The sequence below is a fragment of the Emydura macquarii genome, unplaced genomic scaffold, assembly GCF_026122565.2.
Source record: "Emydura macquarii macquarii isolate MOO-44397 ecotype Brisbane River unplaced genomic scaffold, CSIRO-AGI_Emac_v2 contig_719, whole genome shotgun sequence".
Classification (NCBI taxonomy): Eukaryota; Metazoa; Chordata; order Testudines; family Chelidae; genus Emydura; species Emydura macquarii.
In genome coordinates, this window is record NW_027130856.1 from 16,380,046 (window position 1) to 16,406,528 (window position 26,483).

At 44.8% G+C, this 26,483-nt stretch overlaps 1 protein-coding gene across 5 annotated transcripts in view; it reads left to right on the forward strand.

Annotated features, from left to right (window-relative positions):
* The window catches only part of XYLB (xylulokinase), a 159,694-nt gene that overhangs the window by 36,280 nt on the left and 96,931 nt on the right, over positions 1 to 26,483 (forward strand). For 4 of the 5 annotated variants that reach the window (XR_010918709.1, XM_067542761.1, XM_067542762.1 and 1 more), the window contains one exon: positions 2,730 to 2,826. Coding sequence is in view for 4 of the 5 variants with exons in the window: in XM_067542761.1 (XP_067398862.1) it covers positions 2,730 to 2,826 (97 nt within the window). In the remaining variant the exon portion in view is untranslated. Of the gene's footprint in view, positions 1 to 2,729; positions 2,827 to 3,333; positions 3,577 to 26,483 lie in introns of those variants that run through there. The other variant, XM_067542764.1, reaches the window with a different exon arrangement.

Consider the following 26,483-nt stretch of genomic DNA (forward strand, 5'->3'; position numbering starts at 1 on the left):
GATTCACGCTGGGAACCAATGATTGCCAATACATGGTGTTACCCTTTGGCCTTTCTACTGCACCAAGGGTTTTTTCCAAAATGCTGGTTGTAATAGGAGCACATCTACACAGGGAAGGGATCACAAAAAACAGGGACTCAGGATGCAGGAAGATCGCTTCCTCCGTATAAATGTCAGGGAGCTGAAGGCGTTATGCCTGGCTTGTCAGGCTTTCCTTCCCTACTTGGCTGGCAAGGAAGTCCAGATTCTCACAGACAATATTCCTGCGATGTTTTACATCAACAAGGAAGATGGTGCTCAGTCATCACCCCTGTGCCAAGAGGCTAATCGCTTATGGGGTTTCTGTGTGCCAAATGCCATTCATATTGTAGCTTCACATCTCCCAGGCTCCAGGAAAGCATTAGCAAAGCTCCTCAGCAGGTCCTTTTCATCTCGTCATGAGTGGTCACTCCACCCAGAGATTGTCAGCATGGTTTTCTAAAGGCAGGGGACTCCCCAAGTGAATCTGTTCATGTCCAGACAGTACAGGAAGTGCCCCCAGTTTTGCTCTGTCCATGGGCTTGCCAGAGGCTCTCTGTCCGATGCCTTCCTGCTTTCCTGGGTGGGGGTGCTGCTGTACGTCTTATCCCTGGTATCACTGGTCCATAGGGTCCTGTTGAAGATCAAGTGGGACATGGTGAACATGATGCTGATATCCCTGGCATGGACGTGACAGCACTGGTTTGGCACCCTGCTGGAGCTCTCAACAGCAACCCTGCTGGAACTGCCACTTTGGCCAAATCTTCTGACTCAGGGCCATGGCTGTTTTGCTTCATCCGGACCTAGCGTCCCTGCACCTAACAGCATGGCTGCTGCATGGCTGAATGCTGAGGAGCTGGCTTGCTCAGCGCAAGTTCACAGGTTCTCATGGGCAGCAGAAAGCCTTCTACCAGTAACTGGTAATTCTGGACTGTCTGGTTTATCTTTCGGCTTCATTATAATTTACTTGGCAGTGATTTTGGTCTGTAATCTGCCTGTTCAGGTCTCTTCCATATGTTTTCACTGGACCATCAGAAAGTTTCTGAAGAGTCTAGTGCAGATGTTTCCATCAATAAGAAACATACCAGCTTCATGGGATTTGAACCTACTTCTTACCTCTTTAATGGAACCTCCATTTCAGCCTCTGTCCTCTGGTTCCCTTCATCATTTATCTATTAAAGCTGCCTTTTTGATGGCTATTACTTCTGTGTGAAAAATAAGTGAAATTCAGCGACTCATGTCAAATCCAGCATACGCGCTTATACATCTATACATAGTGACTGAGCCCTCACCCTACGTTTATTCCAACAGTAGTTGCAGGTTTTCATGTTAATCAATATATTCACTTTACCTGTATATTTTCCAAGATGCCACTCATCTTCCAGTGAATCTAAACTTCATACCTTGGATGTTAAGAGGAGGATGTTGTATTATAGGACCATTCAGAAGATCTCTTAGACTTTTCATCACATGTGGCATTACATCTAGAGGTAGACTAACCTGGTCTCTGCTCAAAGACTGTTGAAATGGATCGTGGACTGTATTAGAATATCGTATAATATTAATAAGTTGCCATTTTTAATTCATATTACTGCTCAGTCTGTGAGAGCCTAGGCCTACCTTGGTGGCATGTTTCAGTAGACTACTAATTGTGGAGCTCTACAGAGCAGTGACATGGTCCTCTGTGCATATATTTACCAGTCATTTCTCTCTGGTGTCAGCATTAGGAGCTGATGCGCAAGTCGGGAGAGCAGTTCTGCAATTTTTATTCAGATTAGTTCCTAGCTTCCACCACCTGGAACATCAAACCATGAGTGGGATCTTCATTCACAGAGACTCAAAGACAAAAAACGACAATTACCTTACCTTATAGTAACTGTCATTCTTTGAGATATTCTCTGCATGTGGATTCCATGACTCCCCCTTCCTTCTCTCCCCGCCACTCCCTCCATCCCCGCCACTCATTGAGACTCTTAATCTGGACTCTGGGCATTGAAGGAACTAAGTGGTGGTTTCTATCCTTTATGCCCTTGGGAGGGAGTCCAAGAATGTGAAGGGTGCATATGTGATCCATAGTGGACAGAGCTGATAAAACTGCCAAACTCCTATGCAGAGGGCACATGCGCACCATGATTAAGAGCCACATGCCACACAACATCTCAAAGAACAACAGTTACTGTAAGGTAAATAACAGTTTTTTACCTAAGCATGATCTCTTTCTAGCACAGTGAATAAATCAGAGAAAAGGATGTGGCCGCAGGGTAAGTTTTTGTTTCCTTTTTTAATAGGCAGAAGGACAAATTTAAACGCTCTCTGTATGACATTACTTAATACAGTCAAATTTTTTCTAATATACCCTAGAGATGATGTTCTTGAGGTGAATTTCATAAGTAGCTGTTGGTGTTGAGGAATAAATGTAGAAGAATTTACAACTGGCATTAGAAACATTCCCCATCATGCATTGATTTCAGGATTGAAGGATTTGCCAACAGTGCCAAGTTTATGGGCTATATTCTGTCTGTCATGAGCTTCTAGAAGTGCTGTGTGTCTGTGATTGAAGGAGCAGAGTTGTGAGTGCAGGCTTCAGGGTGAAAACAAGGATAATGAACTATAAATCTGTTTAAAAAAAAAAACAAACAAAAAACCAGACTCTAACCTTGTGTTGTATAATACATAAGGTGCATGTTAATTAATGTATTACTCTGATACAGGTTCCAGACTTTCCAAAGGAGATGGAGATACGAGCATTGATTGAAGGACAGTTCATGGCCAAGAGGATTCACGCTGAAAAGCTGGGATATAGAATCAGTAAGTGTGATTTAAAAAAAGCCAGCAGAGGTAATGGAACTTAAGATCAGGCCCTGAAAAGTGTGGTTCTGACTGAAATGCAGATGGTAAGGTTATCTTGCTTGACAGCTTGATGTGAGCTCTGACTTAGGCTCTTATGAAATGCCCTTCTTGATTATGCACCAAAAAAAAAAAAAAGTCTGATTCTAGCAGGTACTGATTTAATTGGAGTGATGAAAGTCTCTCAGAATCAGGCAGTAGATTATTTCTTGAGGTATCCTGGCTATTTCAATTTATTGGGCTTCACTGATAACTTTTAACCTAGAAATTTTGGTAAATGAGAGGAAGGATGGTCTTGCAGTTAAGACGCTAGACTGAGATTAATTACATCTGTGTTCAGTGCTGGGCTTTGCCATAAAAATTCCAGTGTGACCTTGAGCAAGTTACTTTGTCTGTGCCTCAGTTCCTCATCTGTAAAGTGCGGATAATGATATTTCCTTTCTTTCTCCCTTTGTCTTGTCTATTTAGACTGTAAACTCTTTGGGGCAGTTACGTCCTCTTAACTATATGTTTCTACAGCATTTAGCACAATGAAGCACCAATCTAGGCAAGTATTGTAAACGTAAATAGTAAATGGCATCAATTCATTGTCAAACACTAAGTTTTAGGAAAAGGTAAAAAAAAAATCACGGGCTTCAGGTTTTGCCTGTTTTCACGTTTTCACGTTGTTCCACGTTTATCTTGGAGATGCATGCCTCTTTCAACAGTACGGTATAGATTTAAAACTAAATAATTAAAATCCATTGCTCACAGTTATCCTTTGATATCCACACAACTGAGAACAGACTGGCTCAGAATGGCCTATATTTTTGTGTGGCTGGATGCAGTTAAAAATATATATAAAAACAAAGGCCACATATGAGACAGGTGAAGAAACCAGTGGTGGATCCACATTTAAAAGAGGGAGGTTGCAGTAGGTGATGGGGTTGAGGAGGCATGTCTGATGCCACTAGTTTCAATATTAATGTAATAGACTCTCTCCATAAATTAAGGTGTAAACATAAATCATCATCACCCCTGTCAGGCAAAACTGGGCCTTTACCATCCTCTTAAAGGTCAACAGATTTTGGGTTATCTTATACATGTGGGGGAAACATGATGTACCAAATAAACCTGCCTCCACGTCCTCCCCACCAAATCTGACATTCGAATCTAAGAACTCTTCACAAGAATGTCTCAGCTGATGTCTTCCATTGTATGCAGTGTAGTTGTAGCTGTGGTGTTGTTCTTCAAGTGATGGTCCCTATGTGGTTTCCAGAGTGGGTGTGCATGCGCGCCATGCGACAGAGCCAGAATTGTTTGTAGTAGGGTCTGTTGACCTGCGTGTGCATCGGCCGCATGTGCATCCAAGATCTTAAGGAGGCTGCATAGGTCAACACCACTCCAGTTCCCTCTGACCACCACGTATCCAGAGTTGGAATCCCTCTTCCTCCTTGCTCTTAGCCTGCTACGAGCCTCTTGTCTGTTCAGTGAACTGCTGTAAATAGTTTTTTCTAGTTGTACATAGTTGCTTAGAAATTTCTAGTTAGTTATGTTTTCCTCATTAGAGACTTTCCCGCTTGTGAGGCGCTCTCTCACCCTAGGGACTATTCCCTGGCAAGCTGGCATCAAAGGCTGTACTTCATGCCTGCAGTCCTGCTCTGTGAGCAACAAGCAACAGCATTGTCTTGATTGCCTTGGCGAAGCCGACATCATTGTTTGCTGCTCCATCTGCCATTCGTTCCTGCCTCAAACTTGAGAGGCTAGAGAACTTTGCCTCCGAAAGCACCTCATGGAGAAGACTGTGCACCCACATCACAGCTGGATCTGGGACCGGCAGATCTGCTGGAGCAGCATCCGTCACCGCCAGTGAGCACTTCCCCAGGCATTTCCTGTGCAGCACCAGCAGTATCAGTGCCATCGCTGAAGCCCCACCATGCTCAAAAAGCACAGTCATGGGCATAAGGACAGCTCCCTGACAGAAACTACCTCCAAGAGCAGTGTTGCCTCCTCGAGCCACTCCAGGTCGGGTGAGAAGTTGCATGTTGACACGTCTGCTAGGTCTCTGAAGAAACCCCATGTGGAGCTGCCTTTACCACCTTCACTGTTGACACCACCAGAACCATATGTACTTTCACACCTGGTCCCACGCATACCAGACTGTTTGTCCCCATTGATGCCTACGGCCAAGCTTATTCTGCCGTACACCAGCTCCCCTCTGTGCTCCCATAGAATCATAGATGATTAGGGTTGGAAGGGACCTCAGGAGGTCATCTAGTCCAATCCCCTGCTCAAAGCAGGACCAACCCCAACTAAATCATCCCAGCCAGGGCTTTGTCAAAGCGTGCCTTAAAAACCTCTAAGGATGGAGATTTCACCACCTCCCTAGGTAACCCATTCCAGTGCTTCACCACCCTCCTAGTGAAAAACTTTTTCCTAATGTCCAACCTAGACCTCCCCACTGGAACTTGAGACCATTGCTCCTAGTTCTGTCATCTGCCACCACTGAGAACAGACTAGCTTCATCCTCCCTGGAACCAGTTTTCAGGTAGTTAAAGGCTGCTATCAAATTTGCTTCTCATTCTTCTCTTCAGCAGACTAAACATGCATAGCTCCCCCAGCCTCTCCTCATAAGTCATGTGCTCCAGCCCCCTCATCATTCTTGTTGCCCTCTGCTGGACTCTCTCTCCAACTTGTCCACATCCTTTCTGCAGTGGTGAGCCCAAAATTGGACACATTACTCCAAATGTGGCCTCACCAGTGCAGAATAGAGGGGGATAATCATTTCCTTCGATCTTCTGGCAATGCTGCTAATGCAACCTGTTAGCCTTCTTGGCAATAAGGGCACACCGTCTCCTAGTCTCTGGCCGCCTTGAGGCTTCCATCTCCAGCAGATGAACCTCTCCTGCTCCATCAATATCCTTCTTTCCTCTGCTTTGTACCACCAGTGTCACAAGCAGCTGAGCCTTTTTCACTCCAGGAGCACTCCGTTCTTCCCTGCGCACTGCGGGCACTGATGGCTCCGTCCTTACTGAACCAGTCCTCCAAGTCTGAGTGGTCCATGTTCTCCCCTGTGCATTCCTATGGCCCAGTCCCTCGGCTCTAGCTCTACCTGCCATATGTCCCCCGCCGAGGCATGGTTCGGCTACCCTTGGGGGTCGCTGGTACCCATTGACCCATATGCTTGGTTGTACTGGCCCGCTTTGGACCCCTACTGAGGCCATGGAATATCGTGGCTTCCTCATCACCGGCCGTCCCCTGCTCACATCGCCCCTGGTTTGGTCTGTGAAGCACCACCACACCTCTGGTATTGCTGGTTCCTACTTTAGCCTCCTTGTCCCTTGACAATGTGCTCATCCTGCCTTCCCTTTCTTCCCCCAGTGACCAGAGTCTGTACCAGGACCAGCTTTGGCACATGGCTGCAGCTCTCAACCTCCCAGTGGAAGATGTGCAGCGGACACAGAACCAGTTTCTGGACACCCTGCAACCTGTTGGGCCCTCTTGCACTGCCTTCACTATACACGAGGCCATCCTAAAACCAGCTCAAGCAGTCTGGTATGGGCTGGCTTCCTGCGTCCCTGTGCTGAAGTGGGGGGAATGCTCCTACTTTGTGCCATCTAAGGGCACGGAATATTTATTCACCCTCCGATCCCCCAAGTCGCTTATCATCCATGTGGTGACTGAGTGTGCTCAATCGCAACAGTTAAGGCCACCTCTCCTGATTCGGTGGCAAAGAACCTTGACCTGCTTGTGTGCAAGGTTTACTCCTCCACGGACCTTCAATTCTGCATTACCAACTATCAGGCTATCCTGGCAAAGTAGTACTTCCTGTCCTACTCTTAGTTAGTGGAGTTCCAGGCCTTCCTCCCGGCTGAGAAACAAAATGATTTTCGGGCCCTACTAGACAAGAGCAAGCTAGTTGCCAAGGTGACTCTCCAAGCCACAGTTGATGCCACTGATACCGTGTCCTGTTCTCTGGCCTCTGGAATGGTATTCTGTTAGGACTCCTGGCTCCAATCCCCTGGCTTCCACAAGGAGGTCCAGACCACCCTGCAGGGTCCTCCCTTTTGACAACCACAAACTCTTCAACAATAAATCTGATGAATCTCTTCACTCCCTTAAAGACTCCCATGCCACCCTCCAGTCACTTGGAACTTATACTCTGGCCCCAACCTGCCAGCAGCACCAGTTGTCCTTCTGCCCCCCTCTCTGCACTGCCTACCAACCATACCCATCACACCCGCAAGAGCCATCTCACCAACACCTGCATTCCCAGCAACCTCACTATCCCGCTACTGCCTCTGCCACCTCCGCTTTCCCACACCGTCCCGCCAAGCAGTCCTTCTGTCTCCCTGCCCAAGAGCCGCGAACCTCCCTCCACCCTTCCTGCGACACCTCTGATCCTCTTCTGGGGCCGTCTTGCCCTGTTTGCTCACAATTGGGGCAAGATTACCATCGACTGCTGGACATCGTCCACCGGGGTACCTGATAGAGTTCCTCTCATTCCCTCCTCGTCACTCTCCCTGTGGTGATCCTGGAGATTCCCCCCAATGTGATCTCCTCTGAGAGGAAGCACACACCCTTCTCTGGAAGGGCGCCATAGAAGCGTCCCCCACTGTTATCACAGCCGTGGTTTCTACTTCCCCTATTTCCTTGTACCAAAGAAGGGGGTGGCCATCGCCCCATTCAGGATCTCCGATTGCTGAACTGGTTCATTCACAAGTTCCGCTTCCAGATGGTCACCCTCCCCCTCATCATCGTCCTCTCCTTCCCCTTGGAGCCTGGTTCGCAGTTCTCCTCAATGCCTTTCCATCAGTCCGGAAGCCTACTCCCCTTTTGGGACCTGTACCTTGTCCTTTCTACCCTCACCAAGTCTCCTTTCAAGTCCCTTGTGACCTGCTCCCTCGCCCACCTCTCTGTGAAGGTAATCTTGGCGGCTGTCACCTTGGTAAGGTGGGTTAGCAAGCAGGCAGCTATGATGGCTGACCCACGCTTTACTGTCTTCCACAAAAACATGGTTTCCCTGCGACTCCACCCTAAATTTCTCCCCAAGGTGGTCTCTCCATTTCACCTCAACCTTCTACCCCAAACCGCATACCTCTCCCAGGATACTCACGTTACATTCCCTTGATGTGTGCCAGCCTTCTATCTCCACCACACCCATGCTTTCTGGGCTCTTCCAGACTCTTCCTCGCCATTGTGGAGTGCTGTCAGGCCACACCCTTCTCCTCACAGTGCTTCTCCAAATGGATCTCCCTCTGCATCCGGAATGCTATGCTCTTTCAATCTCTCTCCACCCCCTTGAGTCATGGCCCACTCCACATAGGAGTATGACATCATGTCCGCCCTCCTTACAGACATCCCATGCCAGGACATTTGTAGAGTGGCCCTATGGTCCTCCATCCACACCTTCACTGCCCACTATGCCATCACCCCAGCAGCGGTGGTGGATTCAGTGGTTGGCTGCGCTATCCTGCAGACTGAGACTTCCAGTGAGCCATCATACCCACCTCCATGCTGAACACTGCTCGCTACGCTACCCATGTCTGGAATCCACATAGGGACCGTCATTCGAAGAAAAAATGGAGGTTACTGTAACTGGAGATTCTTTGATATGTGTGGTCCTTATCTGGATTCCAATACCCACCCTCCATCTCCTCTGCTGCAGTTCCTTTGCCTGCTGGTAAGAGGGATCTTGAGCGGCATCGACCCACGCAGCCTCTTAAGACCTTGGATGCATCATGCGGCCAATGCATGACGCACACACGGGTCAGCAGACACTACTACAAACAGGTCCGACTCCAGCACATGGTGTGCATGCGCACCCACATATGGAATCCAGATAGGGAACACACATCTCAAAGAACCTCCAGTTATAGTAAGTAACCTTCATGTCTCAGGATATTAGAGAGACAAAGTGGGTGATATAGTATCTTTTATTGGACCAGCTTCTGTTGGTCATCTTTGTGTCTCTCACCAACAGAAGTTGGTCCAATGGAAGATATTACCTCATCCACCTTGTCTCTGCTGATATCTGTTGTTGTGAATTTAGATCGGTAACTCCCCCCTCCCTCCAACTGAATATACCCAAATATACATGTTTAATACTGTGTTGTTATCATTTGTGTTGTGGCAGCACCTACATCCCACAGTCAGGGATCAGGATTCCATTTTGCTAGGCAGTGTATCAGTGTTGTCAACCCAAGCATTCCAAAATTATAAATCTGGTCCCCAAAAACCATGAGAGTGGCTTAAAAATCATAATATTAAAAAAAAAATGTTTTGGCATCTTTTTCTTTGCTTTCTGGTTTATGTACCTTTAGCATGCACTTGGGGCATGTTTTAAAGCTATTCTCCATAGCCATGAGGACTAGAAATTTCTTCTAAAAATGAAAGTTGAGATTTTTATGTTCGCATGTGACTCTAGAAACTGGGGCTTCAAGAAAAACATCGAATATCATGAGACTCATGAAAAAAATCACAAGATTTGGCAGCATTGCTTTGTAAACACACAGTAAAAAGATGCTGTGTACGGGAGACAACACATCTGCTTATTGTGGAAACAGATTAAAATACATTGTATTTTAAATGTCCATTTATATCTCATTCTTGAGATGACTATTTATAATATCTGAGTGACACTGTCCCTTGAATTGTATCTTCCCAGTAGATGCTGTGGAACATTTTGATTCTTGTTTAGTTACATCAAGATAAGCTTTCAGCTATGTAATAACTAAAAGATGAGTTTAAAAAGAATTGCTCAGCCTTATTACTAATTTTATGCATTTCCTACTTTTTCGTTAGTGCTGTTATTTATTTAAATGCGATGCTCTATTTTGGTAGAGATGGCACTGTCTCAACTATTTTTTTTTGTGTAAAACAGCTCTGAAATGGAAAAATACAGTGTGTTTTAGGGCACAGATATGATCAGAGCACTATAATTATGTTCTGTTCCCCCTGCCTGTAACATACTCCTCCTCCATGTTTTGATAGTTATCAGTTTTGATTTTTGTAGTGATCTTGATGAGGTGTTTAAAAGTCTTTTGGAAGAGATATAGAACTGGAGTCACTTGTGTTCATTAAATATTGCGTCCCATAGCACTTTAGGCCTTATTTACAAGGGTGTTTTGCCCAGATTCCAGGAACTGAGTTGATTTACATCCGCTATTGTAGTTGCTTCAGTGCAAACTGCAGCTTTCCTTAATCTACATTTTTGCGTAGATGCAACTCTTATTCCTAGAATTTGGACAAATTCATCAATATAAACAAGGCCTTAGTTGGAGATGGGGTTGATGTGGTTTATTACAACATATACCTCTATATGATGTTTTGAAATTTATAGGGACCAATTCTCAGTGATGCAAATGAACCAGAAAACTGGCTTAGCTGGCTACCTGAGAATTTCTTCATCCAGTCCCAGAATGTGGGCACCACAAAGGGTGTGTAAAGGCATTTTTGTATCCCCACATTCCCTGTCCCTCAGATCCTGTGCCAAGTGCAGTTTGGCTGGACTCAAGAATCTGGGCCAAAATCTTAAATGCAATGGAAGATGGATAAGCCAGAAAGAATAAGACAGAAAGCCTCAGACTTTGAAGGGAACTTGTTTAAAGATATTTCCTGTCTGCTGGAGTTTATGGATGAGTAATTGAATAACATAATAATTGGAAAATCTACTATAAAGTAATTTCATTTTATGAATTAATTTATCAACTTTATGGGTGTAAAACTGAAAATCCCCTTTCTTTCTAGAAATTGGATCTATAGTAGAGAAATCAGTTTGCTTGTTTACTTATGTAGTTTTGTTTCCAGTTGCACCTATCTAAAACTATAGGTGCATTTTATACTTGCATAAATTTTAAAACAATCTTGTACTTGCTACGTTTGTGTGTCCGCAGGTGTGCGTATATAGAGATTTCTGTGTACAATTTGTTTATTTACCAGAAGAGGGCAGTAGAATCCATCTCATGATTTTTTTTTTTTTTTACTGAAAGTCAGAATGTATATTTTTTTGTCTTAACCTTGTTTTTAAAACTGACAGTCACCAGATGATACTTGTGAGAAAAGTTAGACCTTATATCAATCATGATTTAAAGGCTTTAATGTATTTGTGTTCCAGTTGTTCCAATCTTTCTCAATCAGATTTCAAGGGAAATGATTGAGCAACACTTTATATTCTGTTATGATTATTTACCTGAGAGGTGGGTAGAATGTTGCTAACTTGGAACAAACAAATGAAGCTTGTTCTGCTCCTGCATTTATATCCTCTGATTCAGTGATTGCAGAGATAAGGTGAAGGCTTTTTTCTCTGGGTTTTGATTGTACTATAAACATCTTCTGTTTTGTCACTTCTCTTTTTTTTTTATGGCCACCCCCTCTGAAATTTAATTTCAATTCAACAATTAGAGTTCAGAGACCAAATCCTAGACATGTCTGATGTATAGATTGGGGGCCTATTGTGATAAAACACTTGCCCCTCTTATATGTCCCCTGAAATTAAAACCATGACACCTTTATAAAGAAAATTATGGTGTACGTAGCCCCCTGACATAGATAATCAGAGCTGCTTTAAAAGTGTCAGTAGGTTCAAACTGTTCAGGCCTTCTGTACTGTACTTGATTACCGTCTTAGAAGCTTATCCTGTTCCCATGGAAGTCCATTATAAAACTTACATTAATGTCAGTAGAAGCAGGATCAGACCTTTACTTTGGCTGGAGATCTTCCATGTCAGGCAGCCCCAATTAGGGTTTTTATCTTGGTGTGGGAGAATCCAGTGTTAGTGTCAGCATCACAGATGTTATAAAACAAGTATTCTAGGGAGTGAAGCCTACGCTTACCCCCAGCTGAGTCAAGTAGTGGTACAGTAGGATATACTTTGGACATTGAAGGAAAACTACAGGTAAGGGGGAGTTACTGTGATGTTTACAGACCCAATCAGTATAATGATTTCTGTATATTCAGAAGTGCCCATCAGTGGCTATATAATGTTGCAGCTTTCTGTCATTGTGCTAGTGTGTTTATTAGTTTAGGTTTTTAGGATTCTGATTCTCACCATCTAACTATCATCAAAAGAGTAATAGAGCTGGATATAATGTTCTGAGTTTCATAGGGTTTTAACATAAATGTTTTCACCTTTGTGTTTATTACATATCTCACTGTCCCTTGCATGTGGAAATCCATTGCTTACATTAACCCTGCTAATTGTGTGGACAGTGCTAATTGTGGTACCAGGCATGCCCACCTTTATGCTCTTTTGCTAAGAACGTGGTAGGTTTTGTTTTCTAAAGTGCCATGTGTTAATAGTATTTCAAATGTGTGAAAGTCCATTTCTTCTGATTGAGTGAGTGTACAGGTTAGCCACATCTTTTTAAAAACTGCAGTCACAAGATACAACCTGTAAGAAAAATGAGAGCATGCCAGGCTGGGCTCTTTCTAGGGTCTAACCTTGCCATCGTTGTCACAGCAATGAGACCAAGACCCTATCTTTCAGGAACCAAACCATAGATCAGTCTGAGCGCAAACTCTAGTGCATCAGTGGAATTTCCCTCCTTTCTTCAGGTAATATTTTAAATCTTTGCTGAAGGTAAATATCCTCAATGCATTTCCAACAATCCTAGGGCAGTGATACTGAACTGTGATTCTAGAGCTCCTTGCTGCTTTTCAAGGTCCCATCTGTGGCTCTTATAAAACCCAAAGCGCTCTACTCACTCTGGTTTCTCTCAGCGTGAAGCTGCTGAAAAAGTACTGAGCAAATGGACCATAACTACTGAGATCCATCTTCCCTCCCAATAACTAGCAGGGAAATGGAGGGGAAAGATACTACACTGGAGTCAGAGGGGGTCACAAAATATTCCTGGAGGGCATTTTAACATTGCATATTGTGGTTTGTGTCATGATGCTGTGCCATTAAGTCTCAACAGTGTGACATCATGGTGCAGACATTATGGTGCAATGTCAGTCCATTTGATGGTGAGGTGACTCCCTAATTCTGCAAAGCTAGAGACCAAGAGGCATTCCTCACACAATTTTTCCTTCAGCCCATAAAACAGAATTTCTTGCTAATGGTTATTGGTAAAACTTTTAATGGCTTCTGTATTTGCCTATTGTCACCATCACTTGTCTTGCTTATAGTAACCAGTATCTAACTTCCTACTTGATAAATTATCACAAGCTTTTGGGAAACCTTAATTCCTAAAGGTACTGTATTGAAAGCTTATTCTATCAACTTCTTTACATTCATTGTTGTAGAATCTGGCTACTTGAGCTGTAATTATGTTACACCTTCCTTCCTAGCTGAAGCAAGGAACCCTGTGAGGGGGCCATTTTGTAGCTGCATACAGATTAAATTGATGTTTTTGCCTGGGGGATTTAAATTTCTCAAAGAAAATCAATACTAAAATGTTGCATTGGCTGCTTGCTTGTTTCTTGCTACTGTTCAGAGTTCTGATGTTGTTACAGCAGCATGAGTGCTGGCGGCTCCTGTTTCTGAGGCCTATTGCTTCAGGAAGCAAATGAAAACAGTTTAAAAATAGTTTAAAACAATGGAGTGCTCTTGACAGCAACAAAGGCCTCTATTTAACCACAGAACATGCAGTGCAAGCATCCTACAATGCCCCTTGCCACTACGCCTCAACCTTTCTCTGTGGCGGGAGGATTGTTAGTTCTAGAGGTGAGAGAGATTAGTTTTACCTTCATCTTATATAAAGGCATGATCCTGTTCCCTCTGAAGTCAGTAACAAATCTCCAGAGATCCCAAATCCTTACTGGTGAAACTGCCCACAAGGGTCCTAGTTGTGATGTGGGAACCAGCTTGTTAGCATCCCCCATCTTATATCATACAGGCCAGCAAACACCTATCAGATAGCAATTATTTCTGGTCATGATTGACCAGGGCTTGGATTTGAACCAGTGACCTGGTGGTGAAAGGTTGTTAGCTGGTTACTAAGTCCCTGAGCCATCTAGTCCACACAGAGAGCTGCCTTTTTTATGTTGCAAAGGGAAGTAACAGAATCAGTTTATTTTTTTTTAGTAACTTACAGATAAAACGCCTCCAAACGAAGTGACCGTTTTATAAGGAAGCAGCCTATGTGCAACAGAATTTTTTGCTTGCATTGTCTTGCTTGATGTTTTTGTTATTCTCTTGTTATCCTCATAAAGGAAACACAGCTAACACAGAAAATCTGAACATTTAAAGAGAGAGGAAACTTCATTATCTGCCTTATTTTATTTTTTTTTGGCACATTGATAAAATGCTGTCATTGTCTGAACAATTGCTTTAATGTTCAATCAGCATAAAGCCAAGTATTTAAATGATGTCATTCTTGTGGACAGATGATGGGAGTGATTTTTTTTTAATTCTGTTTCTGTGGAGGTACTGTTCACACAGCCTTCTGAAAAATGGTCAGGCTGTCAATGCCCTAGGTCTGCTAGGAAGCTACATGGAATCAGAAATTAAAGGTAAAATTAAAGGTTGAAAACTTACAAGGTCATCTAATGTGTTCTCTACCAGTTAGGGACTGTTTCCTCCAGTTTATTTTCTAGCGCTTTTTCCAATCACGTTTTAACTGATTCTGGTGATGTGGCCCCTAGTCCTTGTTTTGCAAGGCTATTCCACAGCATAAAAGATCTCACTATTAGGAAGCTTTCCTGATATTCAGACTGTACTTTCTTGTCTTTGGTTTAAACCCATTATTTCTAATTAAACCTTCCCATATCACTGTAAATACTTTCTCTTCCTTGGTGTTTATAGCATTCATAAAATACTACAGTTATCAGAGTTGTTACTTGGCTAAGCTGTACATTTACTACTTTTAAACTTTCCTCCTGTGTCCCTCCATCTTTGTTTTTTTTATTGCTCATGTGAAGTAAAAGGTTGAACTCCACTCAGCTCCCCCAGAGATTCTTCTGTTGTTCCAGTTGTCACAAACAGGTCGGAGTTAATTCCCCATTTGCTCGTCTCAGGTGCCCGGCTTCTCTTATACACTTGTCATTATATGTCACTTTTCATTTGTGGATCTCAAAGTGCTTTATAACTGAATCAGCCCAGGTTTGGTCCAATAGAATGTCTTTCTATAATGACAGGGAATCACACCCTTCCCCCATATGCTGTATTTCCTTACCTGTAAACTGGAATGTAGATGAGTTTGGGGTTTTGATCCCTGAGATTGGGATGCGGCTTATAGAATCATAGAAATGTAGGGCTGCAAGGGACCTTAAGAGGTCATCTAGTCCAGCCCCTGTGCTGATGCAGGACCATCCCTGCCAGGTGTTAGTCTAATCCAGTGTTTCTCAAATAGTGTTCCGTGGAACCCTGGGGTTCCGCGGGCTGAGTTGAAGGGTTCCGCAAAAAAGCGGAACCGCGCCGTCGAAATCAACACAGATCGCGTGCCGCGGAACAGCCGTGATTGTGCCGCCAAACAGCAGATGGCACCGCCGAAAAGCCGTGAATGCGCCGCCGAACAGCAGATGGCGCTGCCGAACCGATGTGAACGTGCCGCCGAACAGCTGATCGTGCCGCCGAAAACTGCTTACAGAGCGCGCCGCCGAAACCAGCCTACACTGCGCTGCCAAAAAGGGGAAGATTTCCTGGACTTGTTGGCGGAGCGCATCGCATGGCCGCGCAAGGGTGCTGCGGCGAAATATAATTGAGAAACACTGGTCTAATCTGTTCTTAAAAACCTCCAATGATGGGGATTCCACAACCTTCCTTGAGAACCTTAACTATTATAGTTTGAAAGGTTTTCCTAATACCTAATTTAAATCTCCCATGCTGCAGATTAAGCTCATTACTACTTGTCCTACTTTCAGTAGACATGGAGAACAACTGATCACTGTCCTTTTTGTAACAGCCCTTAAAATATTTGAAGACTGTTCTCAGGTGTCCCCCCCACCCAGTCTTTTTTCTCAAGACTGTCCAGTTTTTTTAATCTTTCCTCATAGGTCAAGTTTTCTGGGCCTTTATCATTTTTGTGGCTTTCCTACTGACTCCATCCAATTTGTACTTCAGCTGAGGCCTCACCAGTGCCATGTATAATAGGACAATTACCTCCCACGTTTTACATATGATACTTCTGTTAATACACCCCAGAATATTAGCCATTTTCACAACTGTATCACATTGTTGATGCATATTTAACTTGTGATCCACCATAATCCCCAGATCCTTTTCAGCAGTACCTCTGCCTAGCCAGTTATTGTTCATTTTCTAATTGTTCATTTGATTTTTATTTCCTAAGCGTAAGTACTTTGCACTTGTTAAACAGGATCCACTCACTGCAGATGGAGCCTCCTTGTGGTTCCTCTTGGGATCAGCTCTCAGCTGCTCTTGTGCCTCCTTCTGTTCTCTTGCTCGCTGGGACTCAGCGCACTCTATCTTCATGACTTGGCCCTCCAATGAGCTCACCATAGCCCTCCCTTTCCAGGGGTACCAAAGTCCTATTAGATGACTGTCCTAGGCAGTCTTCTGCTCCATTGCCTGGTCTGTGCCATCTCTTCAGTGGCTGATAGGGGAACCTGGGCCTGCCCATTACTCCAGGTACCAGCCCATGGACTCATATTCTTTAAAAAAAAAAATCATTCTAGGAAACTTGGGAGCCCTTACAGAACCTCATACGTCTGGTATAGACCAAACAGTGCATTTGTAACTAGCTACTTTTGCATCTATAACATTTAATAAAAGGGTTCTAAAAGATTTGGCATCCATGTAAAAGCACTGTACTTAATCGAATAATTTCAAGAAATTTTGAAGGCTGCAGTTAAGTTGAAGAAGAGAAGTGTGTGTGTGTGTGTGTGTGTGTGTGTGTGCGCGCGTGCGTGTGTGCGTGTGTGCACATGTGCATGCACGCACACAAGGGGGAAGATTTCTAATAATTTTATAGTTGATAGTTTGTCAGGGATAAATCAATTTTTAGAAGGTACATATGATGCAAATAAACTGATAAATGCATTTGTCGATTTTTAGCTGAGTATGTGACTAAATCATGGTTTATCTTTTCTTACCATTCACCTTGATATACACTCATCAACTGTGTTGATTCTTGTAAAATGCAAACTGCATTTGAAAAGGTACCATATGCTGTATCAGCTTCTAAATAGAACCTATCTGTACAAATTAACTAGCTTTTCCACATGATATAACAGTATATAATTTTACTTATTTACTTTATTGCATTCAGGATAAACTAAAAGAGGAACAGTTGCTTGGGGATCATAGTATACTGAATATTGTATCAGAAACCTGTGTTGTGTTACACATGAATATTTGGTGTTGTCTTTCTTTTTACAAATTAATATTTAACATAATTAAAGATTCTAAATAATAAACATAAATAGCAAATATGATTATATGCTGGATAGCAGATTAACTGTTTTGAAGATGACTTGGGTATCTCTAGAACCCCAAATTATTGTCAATTGATTGATCATTTAGTAAAGCCCCAGGATATTTATATATGTGCCTTATCACTGATAGAAGTCTTCTGCATTGTTATTGTTCCAATATGTTGTGTTCAGTATGTTAACAGGCTCAGATTTCCTGTGGTCACATTTGCAATGTGGAGTAGGTCAGAAGAGTCTTTAGGATATTTTTTGCCCATGCCAGATACTGTGTTCTGTAATCTTACGTCAGTGAAGAGTGGTGGTCCTAAAAATTGACTTATCCCTGACAAACTAGCAACTATAAAATGATTAGAAATCTTTCTCTGAGTCTGTTAACCTACTGAACACAACATATTGGAACAATAACACTGCAGAAAGCTTCTATCAATGATAAGGCACATATATAAATATCCTGGGGCTTTACTAAATGATAAATCAATTGACCGTCCTTTTAGATTCTAGACATAACCAAATCATGTTCAATTAATCTGTTCCCCAACATATAATGGTGTTTGCTATTTATATTTATAATGAATGTTTATTATTTAGAATCTTTAATTATGTTTAATATTAATTTGTAAAAAGAAAGACATCACCATTTCTGAGAGCTGGTCTAATTTACAGCATTCCCCTGTGGGCAGGTAATGGGTTGCTCAGTATATTTGCATCAAATGAGAATCCCTGTAGCTGATGCAGGCTTTGGGGGCTCTACTCCCGCCTCACCCTCTTCTGTATTCTCCCCCAATACTCCCTCTATGCCAGGGTTTGCAGGGAGTGGGGTGCTTGGAAGACAACCTGTGACTGTCTTCCTCAGTTCTTGTGACCTGGGGTGGGTTGGAAATTTTCCCCCAGTCAGAAGCAGGGCTGCTTGAGCGCTTTTTCGTTACTCCAGTCCCTTTATCAGGTGTTCAGGGGCTGAAGTGGCAGTGAGTCTTTATTCCTTATGTACTAATCCTTATTTAGGCACATAAATGCGTGATCTCTGGTTGGAGCTGCTGGACGCACAGAACTTATGAAGATCAGGTAACTTATTTCTGTCCATTCAGTGGTCATCTTGAAACATACAAAATAGCAGTTTAATGCCCAGAATCAACCTATGTAATGGCAGCTCTGTAAACAGTATGTGAGAGAAGGTGATTGCTAATCACATAGAGATGCTTAAATGCACATCTGGGGTAACATTTTTGAAAGCACATAAGTGCCATTTTCACAAGTGGGAGTCAATGGGATTTAGGCTCCTATGTCAGTGAGTCACTTTTGAAAATTTTATCTCTGGATTTATTTTGATCAAAATTGAACTTTGTATAGTTTTGAAGTAGAGCCAAAATTTGGTTTCCAATATTGTGTTCTAATTATAATGGTAATGAAAAAGGAGAAGTGCTTGAATGATCTCTTCAAATTAAGGTGTTTCTAGTTAAATAACTTAAATTTACCAAGGACTTGTGCTCCAGATAGATTGACATCAAAGCTAATTACTACATGTTGAATTTTGCTCTTTAATGTGGATACTGGGTACCCACAGAAGTCGAGATGAGCATCTGAGATCAGAATTTGGTCCTTAAAGTGGAACGCTAGAATGAAGTACTGCTGGAATGTTCATTTAAGAAAATAAATTGTGGTTTTAGACAAATTGCACATTCTTCTTCAAGTGACCCCTCATATTCCCACTTGTAAGATCAAAGTGACTGCACAACAAGCTTCTGGAACCTTCTGGAAAGCAGTGTCCAGTGAGATCATTCACTCTTGCTTCCCCCAACTCATTCTGGAGGTTCTGAGGGTATTAAAAGGGAAGTGGCCTTAATTCCTTCTAACCACAAAGAGTGCAGCGAACTTGGATCAGACACAATGGCCTCAATGTTTTCCTCATTTTATTCTTTTGTCCTCTCTCTCTATCCTTTTGGATCAAATTTTGTTGATAGTTTGTCATTTAGTCTGTCAGGTTTGTCTTTTTAAAGAAAAGAAAAGAGTAGAAGCCTGTCTGTTACGGAGTTTGTCTGGACCCACAGGAATGGGAGGGCTGCCTCATACGGCCCGTACTGACAGAGGAAGCTCCTCATGCTGTTCATCGTCAACATCCCTGGGCCTGTCCAGATTGACCTGGCAGACTCAGCTATGTGCCTAACATGGTTCTCTAGCCATTGGATCCATTTTCCAAAGAATCTGGATCTGCAGAGCCCAGAACCTTCAGACAAACACAGATCTGTGGCTGCTATACCCAAATCTGGCTCCAGTAGCTACACATAGGTCCAGAGCTGCAAGATTTTGGTCTGAAGCCAAGCTTGGATCCAGGAGCTGCAGAACCTTGATCTGCAACAGAGGAAGGATCAGGAGCTATTTTTTTTTTTTTCTAAGAAAGCTTTAGTATGGATCTGTTGCTGAGAAGTATAGATATAGATCCATTAACCAGTCTGGATCTAGCTAGTTAGCCAGCAAACCATGGATCCTTTGTGAGAACCTGGATGCAGATTTGACAGCCAAGCACGGTTGCCAAGAACAGATCAGGTTACCTAGGATCTAGCAAGCATGAGGATCTGACATCTTTGAGTATTCAGTCACTTTTCTAGTGGTTCCGTTATCACTGATCTGATCTACCCAAGTCAGTGGAATCTGGTACTGAAGTTTCAACACCATAATCTTTGCAGAACTGCTTGCATTATTGATTCTGTGCTCAACAAAGTAGTGTGAGCAAGCAGATCCAGAGCTGAGCTCCTTACAACACTTGAAATGGGAAGTGCATTACAAGTTTCTGATCAGATGAGAACTGGATAGTGGATAATATTTTAATGTCATGCTTCCTGTTGGGCATTTTCACAATGCCCTGCTAGTCTCGGAGAGGATTTTCCCCTTTTCAATTCTCCATCTATGAGACCCTTGCCCTTTATATGAGGCGAGGAGGACAGATCCATTTTTAGAGTCTTACAATCAGAATCCAATTTAGTTGGTTCTGGGTAGGGACTGTTGAGGTTCCAGCCCATCTCTAAGGACTAAGTAGTCTAACACAGTGGTTCACAAATTTTTTGTGCTATGGCTGCCTTACTGATATTTTAAAACTTGGTGGCTCCCCACAACCAAATATAGATATATTTTTTAAACTGATTCAGGGCATTAGATTCAGGAGTTTGGGATGCTTGACTCAAGATGGTCACTGGAGTTTGGATGGTTTTGCGACTTTATTCAGCTACATACAGTTTGTTTAATTACATAATCTGATTTGGTCTGGGTTTTAAAAACTATAATTTGAAAATATGGATTTTTTGGCATGTTTGGACACGTTAAAATTTTAGTGAAAAGAATGGCGCTGTTTCAAACTCCATAGTTGTGCAATGTTTGGATTAATCTCTCATGATGCCAGATGTAAGTTGTTTTTCTTCTTCGAGTGCTTGCTCATGTCGATTCCGAGTAGGTGTGTAGTTTGCCAGAAAGTTTTCCCTAGTGGTATCTGTAGGGTCGGTTCTGGAGCCCTCTGGAGTCACGCCTTCATAGCACCCTGTATAGGGCCCTGCTGACCCTCTGCCTCCTCAGTTCCTTCTTACTGCCTGTGATGGTTGCTGGAACAGCTGGTTTCTTTTGCCTGGTTTCTTCAAGCCTTGCGGATCCTGCAAGAAGCCTATGCCCAGGGACGACGCACACTCCTCCTGCCTCATGTGCTTGGGAGATTCACACCAGTGGGATCGTTGTAAGATCTGCAGAGGCTTCCATCCCAGGACCCAAAAAGGGCAAAGCCAGAGAGTGAAATTCCTACTTATGGACTCTGCCCTCCATCCCATGGAGAGCCCAGTGGATCAAGGGCCAGGCACCTTGGTCTCAGTGAGGAGTGCGCCTGCTTTGGTGAGGGAGGTGCTGCTTCGCAAGGACTCTGTGAAGGAGCCGCGGAACTGGCGCATTTCCCTGGCGCCGAAAGCCCCAGCATGTGGGGGACTGCGGCACTGCTCCCACTTTCCAGTGCCACATAAGAAGAAGAGAGCAGACCAAGGGAATTCACCAACATGGAAATCCTCAGCACACAAGGAAGGGAACAAAATGTGACCCATGCCAGGCCATTTGAGCCCCAGACTGGAAGTCTCGACACCGTTGACTCCGGCCCCAAGAAGGGGCTCGTTGAGTCCGGAGCCCATAGACTCCCCACCGAGGGAGGTGCGGAAGGAGGAATTGCAGCTCCTCTCCATGCCTGAGTCTTTTGAGGTGGCAAGGGAGCTGATTGAGGAAATGGCTCCACCACGTCCCCCTCGACAGGACTTGGACCAAGCCCCAGCACCAAGGAAATCCACGGGGCTTTCTAAGGGAAAGCTGGCAATGATGGCCAGGTCTTGCTCCCCACAGAGCCGATCCCTGGCACCATCCGGCATCACACCTCCGTGGTCTCTGTGGAACAAGAGGTTTTCCTCAGACTCTGAGGGAGAGTCCTTTACCTCAAGGAGGATTGAACACTGGGGCAGGCATCACAGGGTAGAGATGGCACAACCCCTTGCAGTGCCGTGGTCTCCTCCATGGCAGATGCCATCACAGTAGCCATTCTGGACCCCATGGGCATACCACCAGATTCAGGGGTCCCAGTCGGGCAGGTCATATTCCCTGGCATCAGAATTCAGACCCCGACCATCCCACTCTGCAAGAAGCGCACCTCTTGGCACCATAGAGGGCTCTGATCCTGGCACCGGGCATGATGATACCCAGGACACCAGCGCTGCAGAGGAAGAAGCAGCACCGTGTGACATCCATCCAGTGCTGAGGGGCAGGAAACATCTGCGCCCATGGGGGTATCCTTATCCTCATCTCCTGATGCAGTGGTAGCGGGAGCAGCACCAGCACCCATGCCGGATGACAACAAGGGACACTAAGAGCTACTACGCAGAGTAGCTCAGAATATGGACCTCCAAGCGGAGGAAAACATTGTGGCGGACCCCAGCCTCCCTACCTCCAACAGCAAAAAAAGTAGAGAGGAAGTACTTTGTGCCCTCTAAATACCACGAGCACTTCTACACTCACCTTCCACCAGGATTGCTCATGGTGTTGGCTGCCAGTGAGAGGGAGAGGCAAGGGCAGCAAGGCCCTATGCCAAAGGCTAAGGATGCCAAGAAGTTGGAGCTCTTTGGACGAAAGGTGTATTCCACCAGGGGGCTCCAACTTCGAATTGCAAATCAGCAGGCTATCCTTAGCAGATATGCCTTTAACTCCTCTCAGTCAATAGAGAAATTCAAGGACTCTTTGCCATTGGACTCTAAGCCCGAGTTTGTAGCCATGGTCAAGGAGGAAAAGGTGGTCACAAAGACCCTGCTTCAGAAGCCTTGGAGGCGGCGTATGCAGTGGTGCACACCATGTCATCTGGTGTAGCTATGAGAAGGAGCTCCTGGCTTCAGGCCTTGGGTCTCCTGCATGAGGTCCAGTTAACCATACAGGACCTTCTGTTTGAGGGATCAGCTCTGTACTCTTCTCAACAGACTCTAAGCTTCATAACTTAAAGAACTCTAAGGCTAAAGTCCCTCGGGCTACATATACCTGCTACTCAGAGGAAACAGTTCAAGCCACAGCCCACGCCCCATTTCTATCAAAGCCATCTGAGACAGGGCTAGAATTGCAGAAGGGGAAGGAATGCATCCCACTCCTCTAGCCAGGGCCAGACACAGCAATCCTTAGGAGCTAAGAAAAACTTTTGAGGGTGTGTCCGAGGACGGCACACCAATCTCAGACTTGGATCTACTCCATTTTTATTTTCGGACCCACTATCCCACTTTTACCTTGTGTGGTCCCAAATCATGTCAGATCAATGGGTCCTATGCATGGTAAGGCTCGGATACTCGCTCCACCCCCCCCCCCCCCACCTTCTTGTCCCCCTCCCTCCCTCTCCCTCTTCAGGGATCCCTCTCACAAGCAGCTTCTTCAACAAGAGATGCAAGCCCTCCTAAGGGTAGGCGCAATGGAAGAGGTCCCTCGCGAGCTAAGAGGGAAAGGATTCTATTCCCGTTACTCCTAATCCCGAAGGCCAAGAGCAGGCTTTTCCCCATTCTCAACCTGCGAAACCTCAAGAAATTTATGAAAAGAGTGAGATTCCGCATGGTCTCCTTAGCCTCCATCATTCCCTCTCTGGATCCGGGCAACTGATATGCCGCCCTCGACTTGTGAAAGATGCATACTTCCGTAGCCATCCTCCCGTGACACAGAAGGTTTTCTTGATTCGTAGTCAACCAGATGCATCTCCAGTTTATGGTCCTGCCCTTAGGCTATTGGCAGCCTCCTGGGTGTTCACCAATGTATGTCAGTGGTCATGGCCTTTTTGTGGAAGCAGAAAGTGCAAGTATTTCCCTATCTTGATGACTTGATTTCCCTACCTTGATGACCCTGGTACAAGGGACGTACCAGGATGCAGGTAGGTGCGGATGTGAGTCTGATAAAGGCCACCTTCGACAGACTGGGCCTTATGATCACTGAGCACAAGTTGATGCTCGCGCCCACCCAGAGGATAGAGTTTACTGGGGCGGTATTGGACTCGGGGCAGGCCAGGGCATACTTCCCTAAAGCTTGTTTCCTGACCCTGCACGGCATGATACAAGACTTGAAGCAATATCCCCATATCATGGCTTGGAATTGCCTAAAGTTGCTGGGGCATATGGTGGCATGCACTTATGTTGTACAACATGCCAGGCTACACCTAAGGCCACTGCAAACTTGGCTAGCCTTATCTTACTTACTTATCTTACCTTACTTTATCACTCAGCTCACGACAACATAGACAAATTAGTCTTGCGCCCCTCCCTCCCCCTTCAGTCTTAGAGACCCTAGACTGGTGGTACAACCCTCACGTCATTTGTGCGGGAGTTCCCTTCCTGACTCCCTGGCCTTCTCTATGCCTGATGACGGACGCATTAGTGATGGGTTGGGGAGCTCATCTGGGGGACCTCAAGATCCAAGGTCTCTGGTCCCAAGCAGGGCTTTTACTCCATATCAATGTGAGAGAACTGAGGGCTGTGTGTCTGGCTTGTCAAGCCTTCCAAGGTCACCTTCAGGGCATGGTCATATCGGTATTAACAGACAATACGACAGCAATGATCTATTTGAACAGACGGGATGGAGCTCGCTTCTCTCCCCTGTGTCAGGAAGCCCTCAGACTGTGGGACTTCTGCATCACTCATTTGATACACCTCAAAGCTTCGTACCTGAACAGGACTCAGAATACGGTGGCCGACAACCTCAGCAGGTCTTTCCATACTCACGAGTGGTTGATCTGCCCAGACATGTTGAGCAAGGTCTTCCATCGGTGGGTTGTTTTCTGGGTGGACTTATTTGCCACAAGACTCAACAGGAAGTGCCTACAGTTCTGCTCCTTCCAGAACTACACCCTGGGTCCATCTCAGATGCTTTCCTCTTCCCATGGACAGGTGAACTGTTTTACGCCTTCCCTCCAACTCCTCTCATCCACAGGGTCCCGGTGAAGATCAGACAGGAAAGGTCCATGGTGATCCTCATAGCACCTGCTTGGCCTCGCCAACACTGGTTCACCACACTCCTAGACCTTTCAGTAGAGACACCCATCTCTCTACCTCTGCTCCCAGATCTGATCACTCAGGAACATGGCACCTTGAGGCACCCTGAACTCGCTGCACCTCATGGCTTGGAAGCTCCATGGGCAAACACCATTGTGCAAGCATTCTCAGAATAGGTCAAAGAGTTCCTCCTCGGTAGCAGGAAACCCTCTACTAGGGCCACATGCCTGGCTAAATGGAAGAAGTTCTCCATCTGGTCTACTCAGAAGGATATACAGCCCTTTCAGGCATCTATTACATCAATCCTTGACTACTTGCTACATCTGAAACAGCAAGGTCTGTTGGGATCTTTGATCAAGGTACACCTGGTGGCCATTTCTGAATTCCATCCATGGGTGAATGGGCGCTCAGTCTTCGCTAGCCCTCTGGTTGCACGTTTCCTGAAAGGTTTGGACAGGCTGTACCCTCCTACACATTTGTTGGTCTCGCAATGGGACCTCAACCTTATTCTGTCAAGGCTAACAAGCATTTGAGCCTCTAGCGACCTGCTCACTGCTCTACCTATCCTGAAAAGTGGCCTTTTTATTAGCCATAACTTCCACCAGGAGAGTATCTGAGCTCAAGGCGCTTACATCGGAACCTCCATATACTACTTTCTTCAAGGACAAGGTTCATCTTCGTCCCAACCCAGCCTTCCTTCTGAAGGTGGTTTCTCAGTTCCATGCGAACCAGACATCTTCCTCCCGGTTTTCTTCCTGAAGTCGCAAGCTAGTAGTAGATTGTGTAGAGTGCACTCATTGGACATGATGCCCGCCTTAGCCTTCTACATCGAGAGAACCAAGCCATTTAAGAAGAATGATCCAGTTGTTTGTAGCAGTAGTGGACAGAATGAAGGGGCTACTGGTTTCTTCACAACAGATTTAATCTTGGATCACTTCCTGCATCAAGGCCAGTTATGACTTAGCAAATGTACCCGCCCCGGCAATAACTGCCCATTCCATGAGACCACAAGCATCCTCTGCAGCTTCCTGGCCCAGGTGCCAATCGAGGACATTTATAGGGCAGCAACATGGTCTTCTGTTCACACCTTTGCAGCCCATTACGCTATTACTCAGCATGCCAGAGATGGTGCAGCCTTTGGCAGAGCAGTACTCCAGTCTGTGAGAATTTGAGCTCCGACCTCTCCTCCTACAGGCTAGCATGGGAGTCACCTACTTGGAATTGACATGAGCAAGCACTTGAAGAAGAAAAAACGGTTACTAACCTTCTGTAACTCTTGTTCTTTGAGATGTGTTGCTCATGTCCATTCCAAGACCCACCCACCTAACCCTATGTTGGAGCCAGCTGGCAAGAAGGAACTGAAGAGGTGGAGGGTCAGCAAAACTCTATATAGGGCACTATGAAGGTGCAACTCCAGGGGACTCCAGAGCCGACCCTACAGGTACCACTAGGGAAAACTTTCCAGTGAATTGTGCACGTGGCGCGCACACACCTACTTGGAATGGACATGAGCAACATATTTTGAAGAACACCAGTTGCAGGAGGTTAATGACCATCTTTTCAAGTGTAAATGATTTCTGTGTTTAGTTTTCACAGAAACCCTTGCTGAAAATCCAAACTTACAGAATAACTGGCATTGAATGGAAGCAGCACTTCCATAGCTTCATCACAAAGTTCTTTGTGTTCTCCTTTAACAGAAATCTGGAATTCTTGCTTTGTTAGATTTGAAAACTTGGTCCGTAGCGTGTGATTACTTGACAATTCTAAGAGATTTTCTTGAGTTGAGAT